This window comes from Colias croceus, chromosome 11, assembly GCF_905220415.1.
Source record: "Colias croceus chromosome 11, ilColCroc2.1".
NCBI lineage: Eukaryota > Metazoa > Arthropoda > Insecta > Lepidoptera > Pieridae > Colias > Colias croceus.
The window spans coordinates 9,529,422-9,548,744 of NC_059547.1; the positions used below are offsets into that span (position 1 = coordinate 9,529,422).

Sequence of the window (19,323 nt, forward strand, 5' to 3'; positions counted from 1 at the left end):
TTGTCAATGTGGTGAGAGGTGATAACTGAAAAACTGAATCTATATAGTTTTTGCCTCGGTACCACCTCGGTACTACTGAATTACGAAGTTCTTGTGTACACATAAATAAAGCAAAACATCTGTAATTCAAGCAAGCTCGATATATAGGCACCTTTGTATCGATAACGGCGTAAAACCGGGCAAGATTTTATTAAATCTCAGGAAGGAGTAAAAGAATAACAAGTCGGGTATGTCCTAAATTGCTTATTTATTACATTTCGTTACGTATTTCGGTTTTGTAAGATAGATCACGCGCGCGTTATGTTGTTACGGAGTTGAAACATTATTTTTTCAATATTAGTTCGGTAAGTTAAGATTTGTTGACTTTTGTTATTTTCGGCTTATTTGTGATGGCAGACAAACATTATTTCAGGACGATGGAAGCTATGGATATCCAGGCAGTGGAATCGAAATTGAGTGACGTCACTGTAACAGCTATTCCAATGAATGGAAAAAGCACGCACAAAGAGTTGGGCCACACTGGAAACAGCCATGCAACAATATCAACGGTGCCCGCGTCTTCACCTTCCTCGATTGGTAAAGATAAGGACAACAGCATGTCAAAATACGCTCAGCTGCTTGCTGTTATCGAAGAGATGGGTAAGGAAGTGAGACCGAGTTATTCAGGGAGTCGCAGTTCTGCGGAGCGATTAAAACGCGGTATCGTCCACGCTAGAATACTTGTAAGGGAATGTCTCATTGAAACCGAACGATCAGCTAGACAGTAGTAACAAGGCGATTACCTCAGTCAATTTTACATACCTCAATTAGTTTGATATTAATATAAAATAGGGGTCTAGGTTTTTGGGAAAGAATTTGATGGATACAATTGTTTCTTGCATGTTTGAATTATTACTTTTTATTAAAGACAAGATGACATGTTAGCATAAATTTAACATAATGTTCAGGGTACTTAGAAGTTAATGGTATAAAATTTTCCATATTGAATACCATTCTGAAATGAAAGAATAGTTGTTTTGTAGAGAGGTTTAATTGTTTAGTAAATTAGCAACATACAATTTCAATTTACAACTGCCTTGTTAACCCTTAAATGCATGATTTTTCCTTTTTAAATACCATAAATTGAAACAGGTAGGTAATTAAACATAGATAAAGGGAAAAATAAAGAAAAAAATATTTATTTTGCAAAAAGTATAGTTATTTTTATAAAAAAAACTTACTGATGTAGATCTACATCACTATGCATTACAGTTAATAATAATAATGTAGCCTAAGTACTATGCTATTAGAATTAGAATTAGCCTAATTATGGAATTAGGCTTACTGCAGTGAATGAAAATCTTTGAAACAGTTGTTTCTCTGATTTAGACACAACGGTACATTACATTTGGTACACGACCATTGTGTGGTGCCCTTACAATTGGGCATCTTGCACCGTAATCGATTCGCAAATACAGGCCAATGTTCGAATCCATCTACGCGCACATCTTTTGACGGGAGCGGATGTTGCGGACCTTTCTGCCTTTTTATTTGAAGGTCGCGTTCTAGAGAGGAAGTACTAGGGCGCCCTCTTTTACTACCTCCAGACATACCTATATTACACAGTGTGTCAGCCAAACAATTACGAAACTCCCCAAGATTAGGCAGCTGCTTTTTTGTGACACCTTTAGCAATTAGATTTTTTTTCATAAGCACCCATGAGTTGATTGTAGTGAGGTCCAGTAGATGATAAAATAAGCGTAAATACCATTTCCGGCTCTTTACTCGAATTCGATAGCGTCCTAAAAAGCTGTCCATTAGATCGACTCCTCCCATATGCATATTGTACTCTTGCACAATTTTGGGACAAGCGATTTCAATTTTTTGTTTAGCTTTCTTGTCGTATCTTGATACTTTTCCAACAGGCTCGGCGCCAACGTAAGTCGATAAAAGAGTGACGACTTTATTATCTTTCCACACAGTGGCCGAAAAGTCTACTCCATTTGAATGGGCAACGCGTTCATAATATGTGCCTCTCGGAACAGAAGTTTTCATAAGTTCCTTTTTATCAGGGAGTCGACAATTCGGTAGCCTGTTTTGCTGAATAGTTCCGACACATTGTATACCCTGTTTATTCAAATAATTTACCAAAGGCAGGGACGTGTAAAAGTTATCGAAGAATACAATATGATTGTTCATCCTTGGTATAGCTCTCGCCAAACGTATAACGACGTTATTTGTTATTCCTAGATCAGGTTCATCGGCTGGTTTGTCTTTTTTTTCTTCTTGTCCAGAATAGATCTCAAATCTGTAAGCATATCCCATAAGATTACAGAGAACAAAAAGCTTATAGCCCCATTTGTGAGGCTTATTTGGTAAATATTGCTTGAGGAAATGTGCAATTTTAGTGGAACACATCTGCTCATCAATAGAAAGTCGTTGGTCTATTGCAACTGATGAAAATGTCGTATTTAGCTGTTCTATCACCGGCCGAATCTTATGAAGGCGATCGTGATCGGAATCGTCTCGCGGAAGATGTTTATTATTATCGTTGAAATGTAAGTAGCTCCTAATCATCTCAAACCGATTTACAGGCATCGCGCTCTTTACAGGATCGTACCCAAACTTGGAATGCCAGTATGAGCGTACACTAGGGAATTGCTCCACTGACATAAATAAAAGAATACCTATGAATTTTTTTAACTCCCCAACAGTAATATTGAAAGATACTGCAGGGTTTTTCTGTACTGCATATAAGTTAGTTTCATCAACAATTTTTTGAAGAAACTCAGGTGTGAAGTAGTGCAAAAAACATTTATATGGTGTATCAAGTTCAGTTATAGCAGAGTCTGTTGTGCTTGGTTGGTGAATTATTTTCGATTCGTCAAACAACAAACTGTCTTTTTTCCAAACGAGTTTCCTCTTATCAAACTCTACATATTGTTGATGACCTTCTTGCATGGGTAATGAAATAATAGTTTGACTTGATGGGCCAGGCAAATCTTGTACTAGTGGTGGATCACTATAGGTAGGATCTTCATGGTCCTCTGCATCCTCGTCTTCCAACTCTTGAATAATTTCTCTTGCATTAGCGAAAAAGGTTTCTTCATCTTCACTTTCATCTTCCAAGCCATCCTCAGAAATATTTCCATCTTCTAAAGCTGCCAGAAGTTGTTCTATGTCTTTATCTGCCACTTTACGGGACATTCTGGATAAAAAATCATAAAATTCGTATGAATATATTATGTATCTGTATACAAATAAGTCAAAAATAAAAAATATATATTATACCGTCAATAAAAATTTTTGTTGCCGATTTTGCATACTGATGTATTTCTACATCACAATTATGCCGCTGATATTTACAAAAACTGTGATTGTATTCTAAAAAAAAAAATGGAACGGGATCTCCTTACCTTTATCCTCTCGTAAATCACTTTTATCACGTAATAATACTATTTAGTATCCACTAAAATAACATTTCAATTTGACCGCCAAAGTGTGTATTAGAAAATGTGGCACCAAGCTGTCAATTTATGATAAGTAAAAAAGTGAACTGTCATATTGTGAAAGCTTGCGTTCAAAAACTAAGATAAATATTTTTAACACCTATTAAAAGTAAAAAATACTGTATTTGAGTTACCGTTTAGAAATTATTTAAGGACGAAAACACCGATGTATATATACATCATCATGCATTTAAGGGTTAAACAAATATTATGTTCAATAGATATATAAACACAAACAATAAAATAGTACAAAGAATATCTTCTCTACATCACCAACAATAAAAATATATAGATAGCATATTTTATAACATATTTTTTCATATATTATACAATACTAAAGAAGTTCGTAGATGTAGGCTATCCAATTTCTGTCAAAATTGTAACCTCGAAGGAACAAATGCCAAGTCAAGGATAATACAAACTATTGGCTTTATAAACGTATACTTCTAAAATTTCAAATATGAATATAATTAGTGTTAATGTAGGTTAAATTTGGCAGTTGAGAATATAAAACCTTTTTAAAATTTTTACAAATTAATACAGATTATATAAAAGTCAAGAAAATAAATTGGTTTCTCATTTTTTATTAATTGTATATTGTTTAAAGTAGAGCAGATTCATATTTAAAATGGTAGTTTAAATACATTTCCAATAAGTCAAATAAAACCGGAAATAAGAGAAATTCAATGATGATTGTATTAAAACAAAGTGTCTATTGTAACTACTAATATTCATTGTAGAACCAATTTAATGTGAAAATATTTAACTTTATTTTCCCTGGTAGATAATTTTTTTGCTCAATGTAACTGATAATATTGTTACACTTTCTTATCTATGTCTATTACAATTAAATTGTTTTAGTAGTTACAATTATTGACAGTGTATTTACAAATGTTATTGTTTACGGGAAAGCCTTTTAATTTATTTAAAAATGGCTTCAGTTTTTACACACTGATACTGGAGATATTAAAATAAATGTCCACAGGCTGTGATCGAAACATTTATTGTGAACATCTACCTCAGACGCAAACAAATATAACTATTTTTAGTGGTTGATATTAATATTTAAGAATTGAATGTCGTAAATTTCAAAAATTACAGATTTTAATGATATTGATGTGGCTGTTAATACTTGCTTGAATGTTTTAACAAGTCTTGTGTGAACTTGGTGAAGAATATTATTAGTTTGTAAGTTATGTGCTCATTAATTTGATAAATTTAATTTTTATAGACCTAAGTTGTATATAGTTTAGTTCTTATTGAGAGATCCACCTGGAGTCCCAACTGATGTTTGATTTTCATTTTAAATTTTTGAGGGTGGCAAACTTGATGTGGAAATACTGTCATTTTGCTTGATTCTACACAGTAAGTATTTTCAATGTAAATAAATAAGCAATTTAATATTTGTCTATCAAAGTATTTATTATACATATTTCCAATTAATGACAACAAATGACAATAATTAAAAAAATCCTGAATTTATATTTTTGGTTTTATGGCATTCAAATGCTTTCAGCTTTATAAATATAAATTTATAAAGAATAGAAAAAATTCGATCACGAGGCGGGACTCGAACCCGCATCCTTTCGCGCCATTCCGGGGCGGGCAAGGATACGGGTTCGAGTCCCGCCTCGTGATAGAATTTTTTCTATTCTTTATAAATTTATATTTAAAAAAATCCTTTTTGTTACTGGCAAGGGTTATTTTCTATGCAATAAATACGGCATTGAATGACAGTGTTGCATTCATCAAGTTTGATAAAGGCCAATCAACACCATAATTTGTATTTATTTTTTTACCTTAGATTAATAACGCCTAGAATGTCTTCATACAAATGGTTTGTCTAAAGATTATCTATGGTCTATAACAGTGCACAAAAAAAGCATTGATGTATGCGTGAGCGTGAAGCTTACGTTCGCTTACACGCACAGTGCACACACATATAACTTCCCGTCCGACTAGGGCCCTTCCGGCCTCCTCCACTCAAGCGACAGCCCAAGCCGAGGTTCGAGATCCCCGTCAAGGGGGGACGCCCTTGCGCATGTCGCTACCAGAGTGAACCTTCAGTTCACCCACGTGTCCGCGTTAAAATGTAGTAGCCCTTCTGGCAACATTGAGAATCACCACACAAATAAAAAAATAAAAAAAATACTTTAATGTTGTGAAGCTGGTAACTAACATAATATTATGTTTGGGCAGATTGAGCCAATCTAGCTTGGTTAGCATTCAATTGCCGTTGCCATTCTTTCCATTCCTAGGCGTTATAATTATTCTATGTTTTTTTCTACATAGTGCCACCCACTTAAAAAGGTCCAACTGCCGTTGATGTATACTTCATAGATATAATTAGATTAAAGAAGATATACGAAGTAGATAATATTAAGTTACCATTTATAGTACTTATGTATGTTATAATTTATAAAGTCCACTTTGATTGATATTATAAAACAAATGCGTATATATCGTAAAATACTCGCCTGAAATTTTATTTCAGCATTATTGTAGGTACATATTACACAGTTAATATATTTTTTTTTGGTTTGAATCGCATTTTGTTTAATAGCTTTTCGCTCGCGACTTCGCCCGCGTGTATCATGTTAAAAAGTTTTGATACCGAATCTGACAACGTACAAATGTAGTGTCTTAATGTACTGTTTGTATTATTTTGCATGTGCAGATTTATGTATCGCTGCAAGTTTTTCCTACTGTTAAAACGATTTTAGTTAAATAATTAAAAAAGAAAACTTATATAAATTTACATCCCGTTCAATAAATTGCAGTGTAATGTGTATTTTTATTCAGTTTCAGTATGTAATATAAATTGTAAGTGATGAACCATAAAATAGTACAAATTTTAGGAAATTAGTTGGGTGTATTGATAAACGATATATAAATATATTACATGTTCCAGATATAAGAATTAGTGTATACCGTATTTATTCATGTATGGACTATTTTTTATTATAAATAAATAAACGATTAATCTCGTTTGTGAAGTTTTATTTTTATTCTATTATCTTTATTGGAGAAACTAGGACAACTTCCAAAATCTTATTATAATTATTATATTGCTCAATAAGTCATGTTTTCTGTAACATGATTGCTTTGATTGTAAAAAAAATGTGTTCTATGAACACCAAACTTCTTTTATATTACTCTTCACAGAATATTTTGCCTTCATAGATAATTTACTAAAATATTACTACACTAAAAAGCTGCTAACTTTTTAATTTCAAAGAAGCGTATGTCCCTATTTCTGTTATCTATAAAAATAAATTAGTATAAATGTATGCAAACAACTAGCTCTTATATTTTGATTTAAATAACATTAATTCAAGGCCAAATGGTGTCATGGAGCACAAAGCACAGATGGAACACGGGATACAGCGCGGACTCGGTGGAGTGGTGTCCTGTCGAGCCCTTTACGGACGTGTTGGTGTGTGGTACATACCAGCTGGATAAGAGCGATGAAGGTTCGTATATTTTGTTAATCTGTAGATAGGACTCAAGTTTAGAATGTTCTTCCTACTTTACGATATACGCAATCTTATTTGAAAATTGTTTCATGAATAGAAAAAGCTTTGTTACCTACTAAATAATATATCTAACTAATTTCATAAACAGGCTATTATGGTACCGGTGGTGGTGGTGGTTACCGGGTAAATAAAAAAAACCTTTAATTGTAAAAGATGTTTATTATTGTAACGTGAAATTATAAGATCTATTTTAGTTAACAACACTTCAAAATAACAAAATTTTCTTATATAGGTATATTTCTTCTATACATAGTTATTAGTTACATAATACAATACATTATTAGTACCTAATACTTATAAACATGAAAAACTTAACATTTCTCTTAACTTTTTCAGATCAAAACGTAGTAAAACAGAAGAGACTGGGAAGATCCTACTTATTTAAAATTAATGAAAATACCACAGAACTATGTCCTATTCAGAGCATAGACACATCTGGTATATTAGACCAAAAGTGGTGTTACCACCGTATCAATGATTGCCCCGTCCTTGGAATCGTGACATCAGAGGGTAGCTTGCAGCTCTACAGATTAGAAGAAAATGATGGAACGTTAAATTTAAATCTTTGGCTCGAAACGCCGATTGGTGAAAACATTTTAGCGCTGTCACTTGATTGGTCCTCGAATAAAGTGACAAGTGACAATCCATGTGTGGTTGTAAGTGACTCGGGCGGAAATGTATCCGTTTGGCGGGTAGATGAAAGGTTGGAGAAGATAGGAAGTTGGAAAGCGCATGATTTCGAAGCGTGGATCGGCGCCTTTAACTATTGGAATGAGAAAGTGCTGTATTCAGGTAAACTGCATTAAGGGGACATTTAAATTATTGCGGGATTTACTTTGAGAATTGTAAAGAAAATACTACTCTTCTTTTCACTGTACCTACTATACATACCTACTCATTAATACCATGGTATTCTCTAATTCGTATCAAGTAGTATATTAGGTTTAGCCTTTAGGTATCTATAATACAAATATTGATATGCGTGCATTATCAGAGAATTGAGCTATAAAACGAAATAAAAAATGTCTTCAACCTATTTGCGGTTCCGACACATTATATACATATTAAATTCATTTGAATTGAAATGAGCTAATAGTAGAGGTAGAAAATGAATTAAGAAAGTATTAGATAGACCTTCACTTATAAAATCTCTCTATTGAGACCTTGAAAAATAAGCCTCATCTGATTATCAGATGGTTGATCTCCAACGGGCTCAGAGCATAATTTATAAACATAAAAAAATTAAGTAGGCAGTAGGCACAAATTTTCTATCAAATGAAACACGGCATTAGATTTTATGATATTTATATATCTTTTATAACATTTCTTGGAATTTTTATTAGAGTTCATAATAACTCTTTAAACTTATAATCTCATTCAGGCGGCGATGACTGCGTGTTCAAATGTTTCGACTTGAGGACTCCGGATGCCGTGATAAAGAATCGCTGTCACGAAGCTGGAGTGACGTCAGTGAGGAGCAATATCGATGTGGAACATCAGCTGCTGACTGGGAGGTAAGAATCTTTTTCATACTTAAATAAATGCTTATATCATATAGGCAGGTAGAACTATATATATGTATATCTAAGATAAGTATTTAGTGATTTGATGAGAATATGTAAATCTATTTTCTTTCCTGATGTGATTCGGTTTCACCCGTGGTCGAACGGATGGGCTGAAGCGAAAACTGAAAACTGATAGCTCTTGTGTTATTATGGTATTATTATAACACATACATCACTGCCAAATATGATCAAACCCATTCAGTGGTTTTAGCATGTATGTATATTGTATACAGTCGAGATATAGCTATATATTGCATATTTATGTTCCCTTTAAAAATCCTCTCCTCTTATCCAGAGAAAGTCTCTTTAAAAGCGATAGTGCAATATCTAAGTACATTTTTAAACACTAAGGGTAAGTAGGTACGTAGGACGTTAGTATTTTTAAATAATAGAAAAATTAAATCACGAGGCGGGATACGAAACCGCGTCTTTTTGCCATCCGGGGTTAAAAAATATCTCATTTAAGTATACTTATGTTTATATATTTTCTTTAAAAAAAACTATTTCTATGTTTGCAGTTACGATGAGAAAGTACGACTTTGGGACGCAAGGCAACTAAAACGTTGCATCAATGAAACAGACGTGAGCGGTGGAGTGTGGCGTCTAAAATGGCACCCACACAATAATAACTACATTTTAGCTGCCTGTATGTACGGCGGCTTCCGTCTCCTCCGTTTAGAAGAAAAAATAAATGTTCTCTATGAATACTTGGAACATGAAAGCATAGCGTATGGCGCGGATTGGAAATTTGATAATTCACTGTCTATGGTTGCTACGTGTTCGTTTTACGACTGCAATATGCATGTAGGAGAAATCGTTTTTGATGAATAGAGCTTGATAAACGATTCTATATTTATTCAGTTTTGTATGGAAGCTATTATTGCATTTAAATTCAGATTATCATGCATTTAATCCATTGTGTATATTTTATAGTTATGTATTCAGAATCATGTAAAGGAATGTAGGCACAGACAATAACGCTTGTATTAATAAAAAACAATGTATACACCTTAGATTATGGATTGGTCTCCGCGCGCGCGCTACGACTAGATACCGCTCCACCTAAAAACAATAGCTCCGTGAGTGCGGCAACTCAGTTCTGTAGTGTGTGTAAGGCGATTTGTAAGGACGCTAGTGTGTGTGAAGAATTGTACTGCCAGCTACATAAATAATTTTACCCCATAAATGGGAAATGGGCTATCTTGGAAAGAAGTTTGAAAAATATTTTTATTTCATTTTGGTCTTGCCGGGAATCGAACCCATGAACATGTGACTCAAATCCACTTGCGATGCCACTATACTATCACAAAGGTTTTTTAAAAGTAAAAAAGCGGTAATAAAAAAATAACATATATATGAGTCAGTTAAACAAGGTTAAACAGAAATAAATTATTGTTATTATCATTTTTTTATAATATGCGTTAGTAATAGTATTGAAAAAAAAAAAACATTATGAATAAAATAGTTCAAATTAAAAGTGTGTTTTTGGGATATGCAGTACGGCAACACTAAATGGCGTCGTATTTTCGTAAACAACATTTTCAAAGTACAGGTGAAATATTGAATAATACGATTATTCCTGATGGTACGTAATCCCAGTGTCTTTCTTATTATTTGTTGAATTTTTTTTAAACAGTTTTATGGCACAAACAGGCATTTTACTTCAGGTTTTGTCCAAAATCTTTAGAAACTATCGGTACGCCCTCTCCACACAATGCTTGTGACACGACTGGCTCGGGTACGCCGATTTCGGCGTACTTTTAGTTGCCGCATTTTTCGAGTACGCCGGCGGTATCTAGTCGTAGCGCGCGCGGAGACCAATCCTTAATCTAAGGTATACACAATATATTCACAAATATATTATAATGACTTATGAGTAGTAAGTAGCTATCGTTGTTGTCTGTACCTTGTAAAATAAAAATTCCAAAATACTTCGTTTTAAACATGTTGTATTTCAATTTGCTTATAATGTCATGATAAATATAATTTATAACAATTACATACTTAAAGTAATCATTTGCCATAATTGTTAAAAAAAAGTCTTACACCATTTACAATATGAAGGCTTTGTTTGGGAGTATCCGATATTGTTCGCGTCAATGTCCGAATAAACTTTTTTAAAAACACTAAACTGGCCTGATTTCATTCCATCCCTACTATAAATTTGTACCTTAATATTCTCTAATTACAGTCTATTTTCTATTAATTCTCTGGAATTAAAGTACATGATTAATTTTATATTCGACTAAAACAGCAGCTGATGCTGTCGTCAGGGTGGCCCAACAGCTGCTTATATAATTCTCTTTAGATAAAATTTAATTAAGCAGCTAATGATACTTCGAGTAGGTAGTACATTTTCTATCCAATAAAATTCATACCACTCTGCTCTGGCTATAAAAATAAAAAAATCCCTTTCTCATACTGAGTAGCAATATTAAGTACCCATCAGTGTAGTGTATAGAATTGAATGAATTTCTTGGATGCCTTAAGAGTATTATTTCGACCAATTAAAATGTAGAAATCTGCACTGCACTTATCAAGTTTACCATAGCAGATGTTTAAAGTTTTGTTGTTAATTTCGAGACCAAAATACAAATTGAAGCACAAATAATTGAACTGCCACCTCTCAATAATATTTAGTGTACTTTCAAAACCCACTTCCTTCCACCATATCCTCATTATAATCTTCCTTTTTACCAGAAAATATATTTGTTGGATCAGTATTATCTACCCTACTTTCAGCGCTGTGATGCGGATGTATCTACTCCAGCAATTTCATCTCAAAACCACGGACTAGTTCAGATTCAATGGCAATAATGTTTAGAAGTACATAAACATGGTAGATACAAGTAAATGTTTTATTTCATTACTTTTAATATCACTGCATTGTTACATCATGCTGTAAACAATTTTTATATTCTCCTAGTTCTATGAAAGTTTACAACAAACTTTAAATAAGATTAAGAGCTAATTTATTAGTAGAGGTCGAAACCTTATACTGTTGTACTTTTTAAACTAACTGAATAGCCAATAAGAGAGTTTAGAAGAGATAAATAGAGAAGACATGTAAAATGTTTAATATTTTATTGTAAACTTTCATAACCTTATAATATATAGAGCAACCATAATAATAAACTTAGAAAAGCGTATTTGAAACACAATTAACAATAATATCGCCTGCAACGTTGCAATAGAAGCCATTTCACACTAAATTTATTTTTATGGACACTCTTTGCTTAGTGTATGGTAAATACTGTCTCCACATTTGATGCCATGGAAAATACGACTATTTCAAACAATTTATGTATTTGATAATTGCATGATTAGTTATTAAACAGTTAAACTACATGTAAAAATATAAAATAAAAAAAAATTTGTTTTTGATCAGCCAATTTTTTGTCAGTTCACAAATTCCTAGTAATTATCACAATTAGACTAAGATTTTTATGTAGTCCTTAAAAATGTTAAACTCAAGCGAGAAAACTAACAATTTTATTAAATACAATGTTAATGATTCTTTTTCACATGTCTTAATCTGTCAAAATAGTTTTACTTTCCATGAATTGATCACATAACTTACAACAATACTATATATACATTATAAATATTATGGTGTCCTGATGCTATAAACTGCTATATACATTTTAACTATATGTACATTCCGTTCCGACAGCTGTGTATCTATTTACAAATGTCACTGCAATGAATAAATTAGATCTAAAACTTTAACAAAGTATATATCTACAATTTTCTATACTACAATTAGATATATGTACTTGGTATTAGTGAGATTTCCAAACTTCATAATTCTCCTGTCTCGATTGATACAAATAGGATAATCCTGGAATGAAATTACATTGATTTTCACCTTAATTTATTCATAGCCCATAGTCACAATAAAGAATATAATTGTTTGTCTAGTTGTGAGAATTGTCACTGGGTTATATTTAACAATACAAAACAAATGTTTGATCCTCAACCTGTAAGCAATTTGGCATCAGAACACCCTGATGACAACTTGATAAAACAAAAAGAGATAAACCGATCGCTGGCAATAGTTGCACTTATTTGGCAATAAAAAACTATATCATAAGGGCATTAACGCAACTTGATTAGAGATTCCATCGTCAGATACAATATGTACAGTTCATGGAAACTAAGTTCACTGAAAGTCAGCTTTGAGTATTGACAGCGTTAACGTCAACAAAATTTCGTAAAATTTGATACAAAACTCTCGTAACAACGTCATAAAAGATACAATTATTAAAATTTCAATATCCAACACACTCATACGTATCGCGCGCATCTATCACATAGAAATAATTTGTGCTAAAACATGATTTGCACCGGCGAATATGTTACAGTCGAACAGGGTTTTCACAGCGAACAGTATTGCTCATTAGCACTTACGAGGATTCATATTAAAGACGAGCGACGAACACCACGGCGAGACATCATCCGAAACGTTCATTGGTCCCTATACGATAACGAGAACCAAAAGTCTGTGTCCCGATGCACGGTCTGTCGGTAACTGGAAACTCACTACACGGCACTACACTCGATCACGCGGCACTACGCACATCAACTGGCAGTGTGTGGGGGGCGGGGCGATCGCTAGGCGTGGCGGGGACACGTGGCACTGAAGTTGTCATTGTCCAGTTGCCACTTGTTGGCCTTGGCGCAGGGCAGGTGCGCGCGGGCGCGGCACGGGCGCGCGGCGCAGGCCAGCGGGGCCCCGGGCGCGGCGCAGTGCGCGCACCTGGAGCCCCGCGAGCCCCACACGGCGGGCGCGAGGCCCCACACGCGCGCGCCCGCCGCCACCAGCCCGGGCGCCCACACCGCGCACGCCTCGTGGAACCACACCTCCACGCCGCCCTCTACCGTGGGGAAGCGTTGTTGCGACGCTTCGTCTAACGCCCTGAAATTAGAAGTTCATTTATTTATAGTCGAGCCAATTTAATAGGCAACATTTGACGTCTATCAATTTTATCTTCGAAGAGAGGTAACCTGCTTAAAAACATCGATTAAAGTGTATTAATCGATACGGATTTGAAACATTTGTCAATCGAATTTATTAATTTATGATGATTTTTATTCACAAGTAATCAATGCATTCGATTCTAGATGTCAGATTTCGATTTTATGAGTAACGTCTCTAGTATTTAAAAAGAAAAAAGGTTTATTGACACAAAATTGTAGCGACGTCAGTTCTTCAATTCAGAAATTGTTTATTATGTTTAGGATGGTTTCTCAGTAAAATGAAATCTTAAAATAACTTCTATCGGTCATTATTATTATAAAAACGTAATCGTAATTGAAAAAAGTTAAGCAAATGTGCAGTTCTAACAAAACGAAATATCATGTTATTCTATGTCGTCGTTACTAGGTTACGTTGTTGAATTTTGTTGAACTGTCAAATGTTGCCTATTAAAATGGCTCTACTATAAAATGATTATTCTGTATAAAGTTTTGTATTTTACAGAGATATACATATTTAATAGAAATTCTGTGCAGAAAGTATTTTGTGCTGTTGTTATTGCATTGACATGATTTTAAAAGAGCAACTATGGAGTATCTTTCCTGTTCTTCTCCATAGATACTGCTTTCCGAATCGGTGGTAAATGTTAAAAATATGTAATGACGATTCGAAAGTGCTTCTAAAAGAAGTCTAATTGAATAAATAAATGTTTGAGTTTTAAATTAAAAAAAAATGTATCGTAGATATAATTATTGTAGCACAAAAATCGCGCAATTTCTCGTAACAATCTGCGTAGCATTGTCGTGCACTACACACCTGTACTCGGCGCAGGCGGTGGGCGCGGTGTAGGGCCCGAACAGGTCGCCCAGGGCGGCGGCGTGCGGGCCGCGCTCGCAGAAGGCGCAGCGCCACGTGGCGTCGGGCGTGGCCGCGTCGTAGCGCAGGCCCAGCGTGCTGGCGTGCAGGCCGCGCGCGCGCACGCCGCGCCACTCCTCGCCGCCGCGCCGCTCCTCGTCCGTCGCGTTCACCACCGACACCGACACGGGCGAGTCGCGCGGACCCACGATCTGGAATCATAGTAGTTGAATTTATATTTTTGGTTTTGTGGCATTCAATTGCTTTATAAATATAAATTTATAAAGAATAGAAAAAATTCGATCACGAGGCGGGACTCGAACCCGCATCCTTTCGCGCCATTCATCATAATAGTTTTACATGAAATGGTACACCACGAAAATCCGTGGAAAGCTAACAGAATGAGCGTAGATCGGCATAAGATGCGTGAGTGTGTTCTTTTTACACAAAAGGAGTAGTTTTGTGGTTTCAGTAGCAACAAATGCAACATGTTAACCTTTTTTTAGTTGAACTGAGATCAATTAATAAGTAATAAGTAAAGTGAATATATCGTATTTTATAATATGGGAATTTTTCTTTCAGTATTCAAAAATTATTTTATGTTACTTTCGTAGTTACAAGATTTATAGCAAATAGCTTAATTAAAATTTCAGCTGCGATTTCAGATTCAGATTCAAATTCGTAATTTTAACTAAATTTATTTATTACATTGTTTTACATTTAAATGTAAGACAATGAAATAAATTTGCTCATTAAAACTTACCTGTATATACGGGCCTCTCGACCGACTAGAACTAGCATTGCTTCCGGAATCATACGCATCCTTGACCGCCTCCTTTTTATTCCCCATCTTTTTCCTCGCGACCTTCCGTCTCGCGGGCTCGTCTCCCGTAGACCGTCTACTCGACCGTTTCGATGCCTTCTTTTCCCCTTTAGTTGGTGCCGATTTCCGTCTTTTCCTCGCTTTCGTTGCCTTTTCGTCCACTTTAGATTCCGCGGGTACTTCTTCTATACCCGCAAACATTTTCTCTAACTGGTTTTCGACTTCAACAAAACTAGCGGAAGTCGGTTCTGCTGTTTTCGTTTCGCTCGCTTCTGGCTCCGCTGGCTTTGCTTCAGACGGTGATTCAACAGGAACGTTAGTCGATTCCGAGTTCGTTCTTGCACTTCTGCGTCTCGGTGCCGCGGCTGTTGGAGGAGGTTCCAGATCATCTTTTTTCGGTGGCGACTTTAGTATTTCCTTGGGCGATTTGGGCGGTGATTTCGGGGGTGATTTTGGCGTTATTTCTGGTGGTTTTTCGTGTGTCGGCGATTTTTCCGGTTCAGGGCTGGCTAAGACACTTTTTAGCTTGTCGATGGTAACTGGGGTGTCCGGTTCGATTGGCAGCGGCGGTGGTTCGGGTATATCTCTCGACCCGCGCTCCGTGTTGGCGATCATAGCGGCGATATCGTCTATGGTCTCTGCGGAGTCGGCGCGGGTTTTTCTGCGGGCGTGAGGTTCTGGCTGTTGCGGGGGAGAGGGGGGTCTATCCGGTTTATGCGGGCCATTGTGTGCGTGCGCGTCGCCGTTTTCTAGCGGGAGGGTGGGAGTGCCGCGGGGAGGGGTGGGTGTGTGCGGGGTGGGGGCGCGGGGCGCGGCGGGCGCAGGGGCGGGGGCAACGGGGGAGGGGGCCGGCGCGGGCGCGGGGGGAGGGGGCACGGGCACGCGTATCGTGCGCTCCGGTTTCCGCTTCCGTTTCGAGCCGGGCGGCGCGCCGCATGAGTCCGCTGAGTCCTGGAAATAGATAGAGGTGAATTAGTTAACGTGGTTTTAATACTCTTAATAATAATTAGTAATGTAAATAAAAATACAACATTAAGTTCTTCAAAAAACAGACAATTGTCAAGTACAAATTGTACGCTTATAAGAATCAATGATGAATAATGTTCACGAAGATGCACATAAAAATGATTTGTATAATATGTTATTGTACATTAAAATTAATATAATAATGAACTGTTTTTGACAATGAAAAGGATATGAACGAATATTGATTAGAATATGGATTACACAACTTTTCATAAAAAGAATCAAATGCTCTTAGTACAGAGAGGCGACTTTCAGTTTATTTATAAGAAATGAAATGCATGTATTATGAGGGTAGCAAACTTTTTATCAAGAAAATAGAGATCATGCTACCGCTCACCTCATTAGACGATGGCGGCGAGGGCGTCGGCGCTGCCCGCGAGTGCACGATCACCGAGTGGGGCGACGCGGGCGCCGGCGCCGCCGACAGCCGCTCCAGTAGCGCGTCGACCCGCGCGTGCGACGGACGTGCGTGCGGCGCGGCGCGCGCGATCAGACTGTTGATCGTGGGCGCATCGCGCACCGAGAGGGAGGGCGCGGTGTGCGGGGCGGGGGAGCCGTTCGCGCCCCGCGATCCGACTGTGAGGTCGACGCCGCCGCGCGCGTACGCTAGGAGCTCTTCCGCGCGGACTAGCTTATCTGAAATTTTGAAGAGATTGTGTTAGAAATCTGTTTTAGATTATACTAAGCTCACAATATCATATTAGAAAGTGGTCAAAAAACGTCTAATCGATGTTGCAATGTATCTACGATCTAGTTATTTAATAAAATAAATAGATAAAACATCAATTGAAATCGACAAATATTTAATTAGAGTTATTTAAAAATGTAAACAAGTATGTATCACTCATAAGAAATTTTTGACCAATACATGCGCAAGCAAAGTTTAGTTTCAGACAATTATTAAGCATAATTCCGAGTGTAGTCCGAGATTGGTTCACGCGTCCAGCATAATATGAATGTGTATGATGTATACTATTAATTCAAATGAAAATATCACATTTCCTTATATTTAAAAAATGTTGCACACCTCTGCTAGGTCCTAAATGCGGGTACAAGTCTGCAGGCGGTATCGCCGAACCTGCTTTGACATCACCAGGTGACGGTGTATGCCTGAAAAACATAAATACGAAATAAATTTCAAATGCAAACAACATCAAGTTATTTTATATACTTATATTATATACAACAATAATATATTTAATTTAAAAACATTACAATAAGTAATTTCACTAATTTATTCATAAATATTTATAAGTTGATAAAAATACTGTTTACAACTTTCCTTTTATTATTTTATACAATACAAATAAAATGAACTGAACCCACATATTTTAGCAGTTAAACAAACATACATTTCGCGATATGGTATGTTTGTTGAATAAACGTCTGCCTTTCTAAATAGACATGTGCAGAGGCGGCTCGTGACAAAATTTTATGGGTGTTCACTTGAAATAAAACACTGAAAATACCTACATGGTTTAATTAAAAAATTACTTATAAAGGAAATGCATAGGTACGTCTTTCTTTTTGGTGTGCAATAATATCTATAACTTGACACAATCTATTAACCTTCGTAAAATATGTCTGTTTTTATCGACACGGTCATTGAACTCGCGTATTGACTTTCGGTACGCGGAATCTAATGCTTTACGAATGTCTTGTCGTTCGATAGACGCCCGAGATTGTGAATGTTTTTTCATCTTGATTGAAAGATGAGCTAAGTCGTCAACGCCCGTTTCAAAAGACACGGAAAACAAAATATTTTGTTGCTTTCATGTTCATCACAACCACACAACCACGGTGTTTTCACATATTATTCGGATTTAAACACACGCGTATATGTTTTCGTTTTTGTCGTACATTTTTGCGTAAGGTCAAGTCCAGGCCGTGGCGGTCCCTTAGCTTTCAATTCAAGTCGAATTTGTAACGTTTTAACACACTTTTTAATGAACGCCACATTATAATTGTCCATTTTAACACTCACAAGTAATACTGATAACTACAGGCTATTTCAACAGTCAAGACGTATCTTATGATTTTAATAAGAAAATTCCCGAATATACATTCGCGCGCGTCCAAGTTGACTAGAGTGTTTGTTTATATAGTTTGAGTGGCAACCTCGCGCGCAATCGCTGTCTTGTGGCGCGCGGTAAAAACGAACCGGCAACGTTTGCGGGAGCGGCGCGGCGCTCCGAATTTTGCTATTTTTTCATAGAAAATCTTCTGTTTCACGCGCAGGACTCTGACAAAACTATCTCTTTCACTCCTATTGGATTTCGTATTAGAAAATGTACTAAATATTTTCTCATTGGAGCGCAATCGTCAGCGCTCCGCTACGCGCGTTTTATAATACAGTATTATAACTACAGGTGTATGGAATGATGGATATATTCATTGGTATTGCCAGTAGTTTTTTACGATTACGATTGATTTTAAATAGTAATAATTAATATTAATAATGAAATTAAGGAGTATGATTTTATTATAATTATTTATGGGAGTTCACTGCACCAGCGCTCCTTAGGGCGAGCCGCCTCTGGACATGTGAAATATAATGTGTTATTTATTTGATGTTTTACATTCTAGTTGTTATTAACCAGTTAGGCTAAGCGCGCACCACGACTTTATGCAGCGTGATTATTTTATCGCAGAAATACAACGTATGAGTTACTATGACAATGCGCGCACATGCGATTAAATAATCGCAGCGATTTTAAAATTGTGATTTGTCACATTTTGCTGCGACTGCTCGCGACGCGATTGTCGCGAAAATGAAATGCAGAATATGAAACTGTATGGTACCGCGCGCACTGCGATAATAAAATCGCACACTCGGGCCCGGCCGGCACTTCACTTGTGTTTTGTCTGTCCAACAGTAAACATCGTAGTGGTATAGGTAGGTACTGTTTGATAAACATAAACTCAGTAATCTGTCAAAGGTTTGAATTTATTTATTTATTTAACACTTTATTGTACAAGAAACAAAATATACATAAAGGTTACAATAATAAAAAAAAATAAAAAAGCACAAAGGGCAGCCCTTTGGCGGAAT

The 19,323-nt window shown here is 36.1% G+C and overlaps 2 protein-coding genes across 3 annotated transcripts in view; one reads left to right on the forward strand and one right to left on the reverse strand.

Moving 5' to 3' along the window:
- Positions 1 to 10,720, forward strand: LOC123695816 (diphthine methyltransferase). Of its 2 annotated transcripts, XM_045641750.1 has the most exons (7): positions 1 to 227; positions 413 to 639; positions 6,827 to 6,961; positions 7,361 to 7,816; positions 8,406 to 8,538; positions 9,108 to 9,590; positions 10,424 to 10,720. In XM_045641750.1, the coding sequence occupies exons 2-6, from the start codon at positions 417 to 419 to the stop codon at positions 9,418 to 9,420; spliced, it is 1,260 nt and encodes a 419-aa protein (XP_045497706.1). In that variant the 5' UTR covers positions 1 to 227; positions 413 to 416; the 3' UTR covers positions 9,421 to 9,590; positions 10,424 to 10,720. The 2 variants fall into 2 exon arrangements, with proteins under 2 accessions (XP_045497706.1, XP_045497707.1); XM_045641751.1 differs by lacking the exon at positions 413 to 639.
- LOC123695818 (muscle M-line assembly protein unc-89-like) overlaps positions 10,522 to 19,323 on the reverse strand; it is a 19,899-nt gene continuing 11,097 nt past the window's right edge. The window contains exons 4-8 of the mRNA XM_045641753.1: positions 17,299 to 17,381; positions 16,609 to 16,907; positions 15,186 to 16,196; positions 14,384 to 14,634; positions 10,522 to 13,507 (exon numbers count right to left, since the gene is read on the reverse strand). Coding sequence (XP_045497709.1) covers positions 13,204 to 13,507; positions 14,384 to 14,634; positions 15,186 to 16,196; positions 16,609 to 16,907; positions 17,299 to 17,381 — 1,948 coding nt within the window. The 3' untranslated portion in view covers positions 10,522 to 13,203. The remainder of the gene's footprint in view (positions 13,508 to 14,383; positions 14,635 to 15,185; positions 16,197 to 16,608; positions 16,908 to 17,298; positions 17,382 to 19,323) is intronic.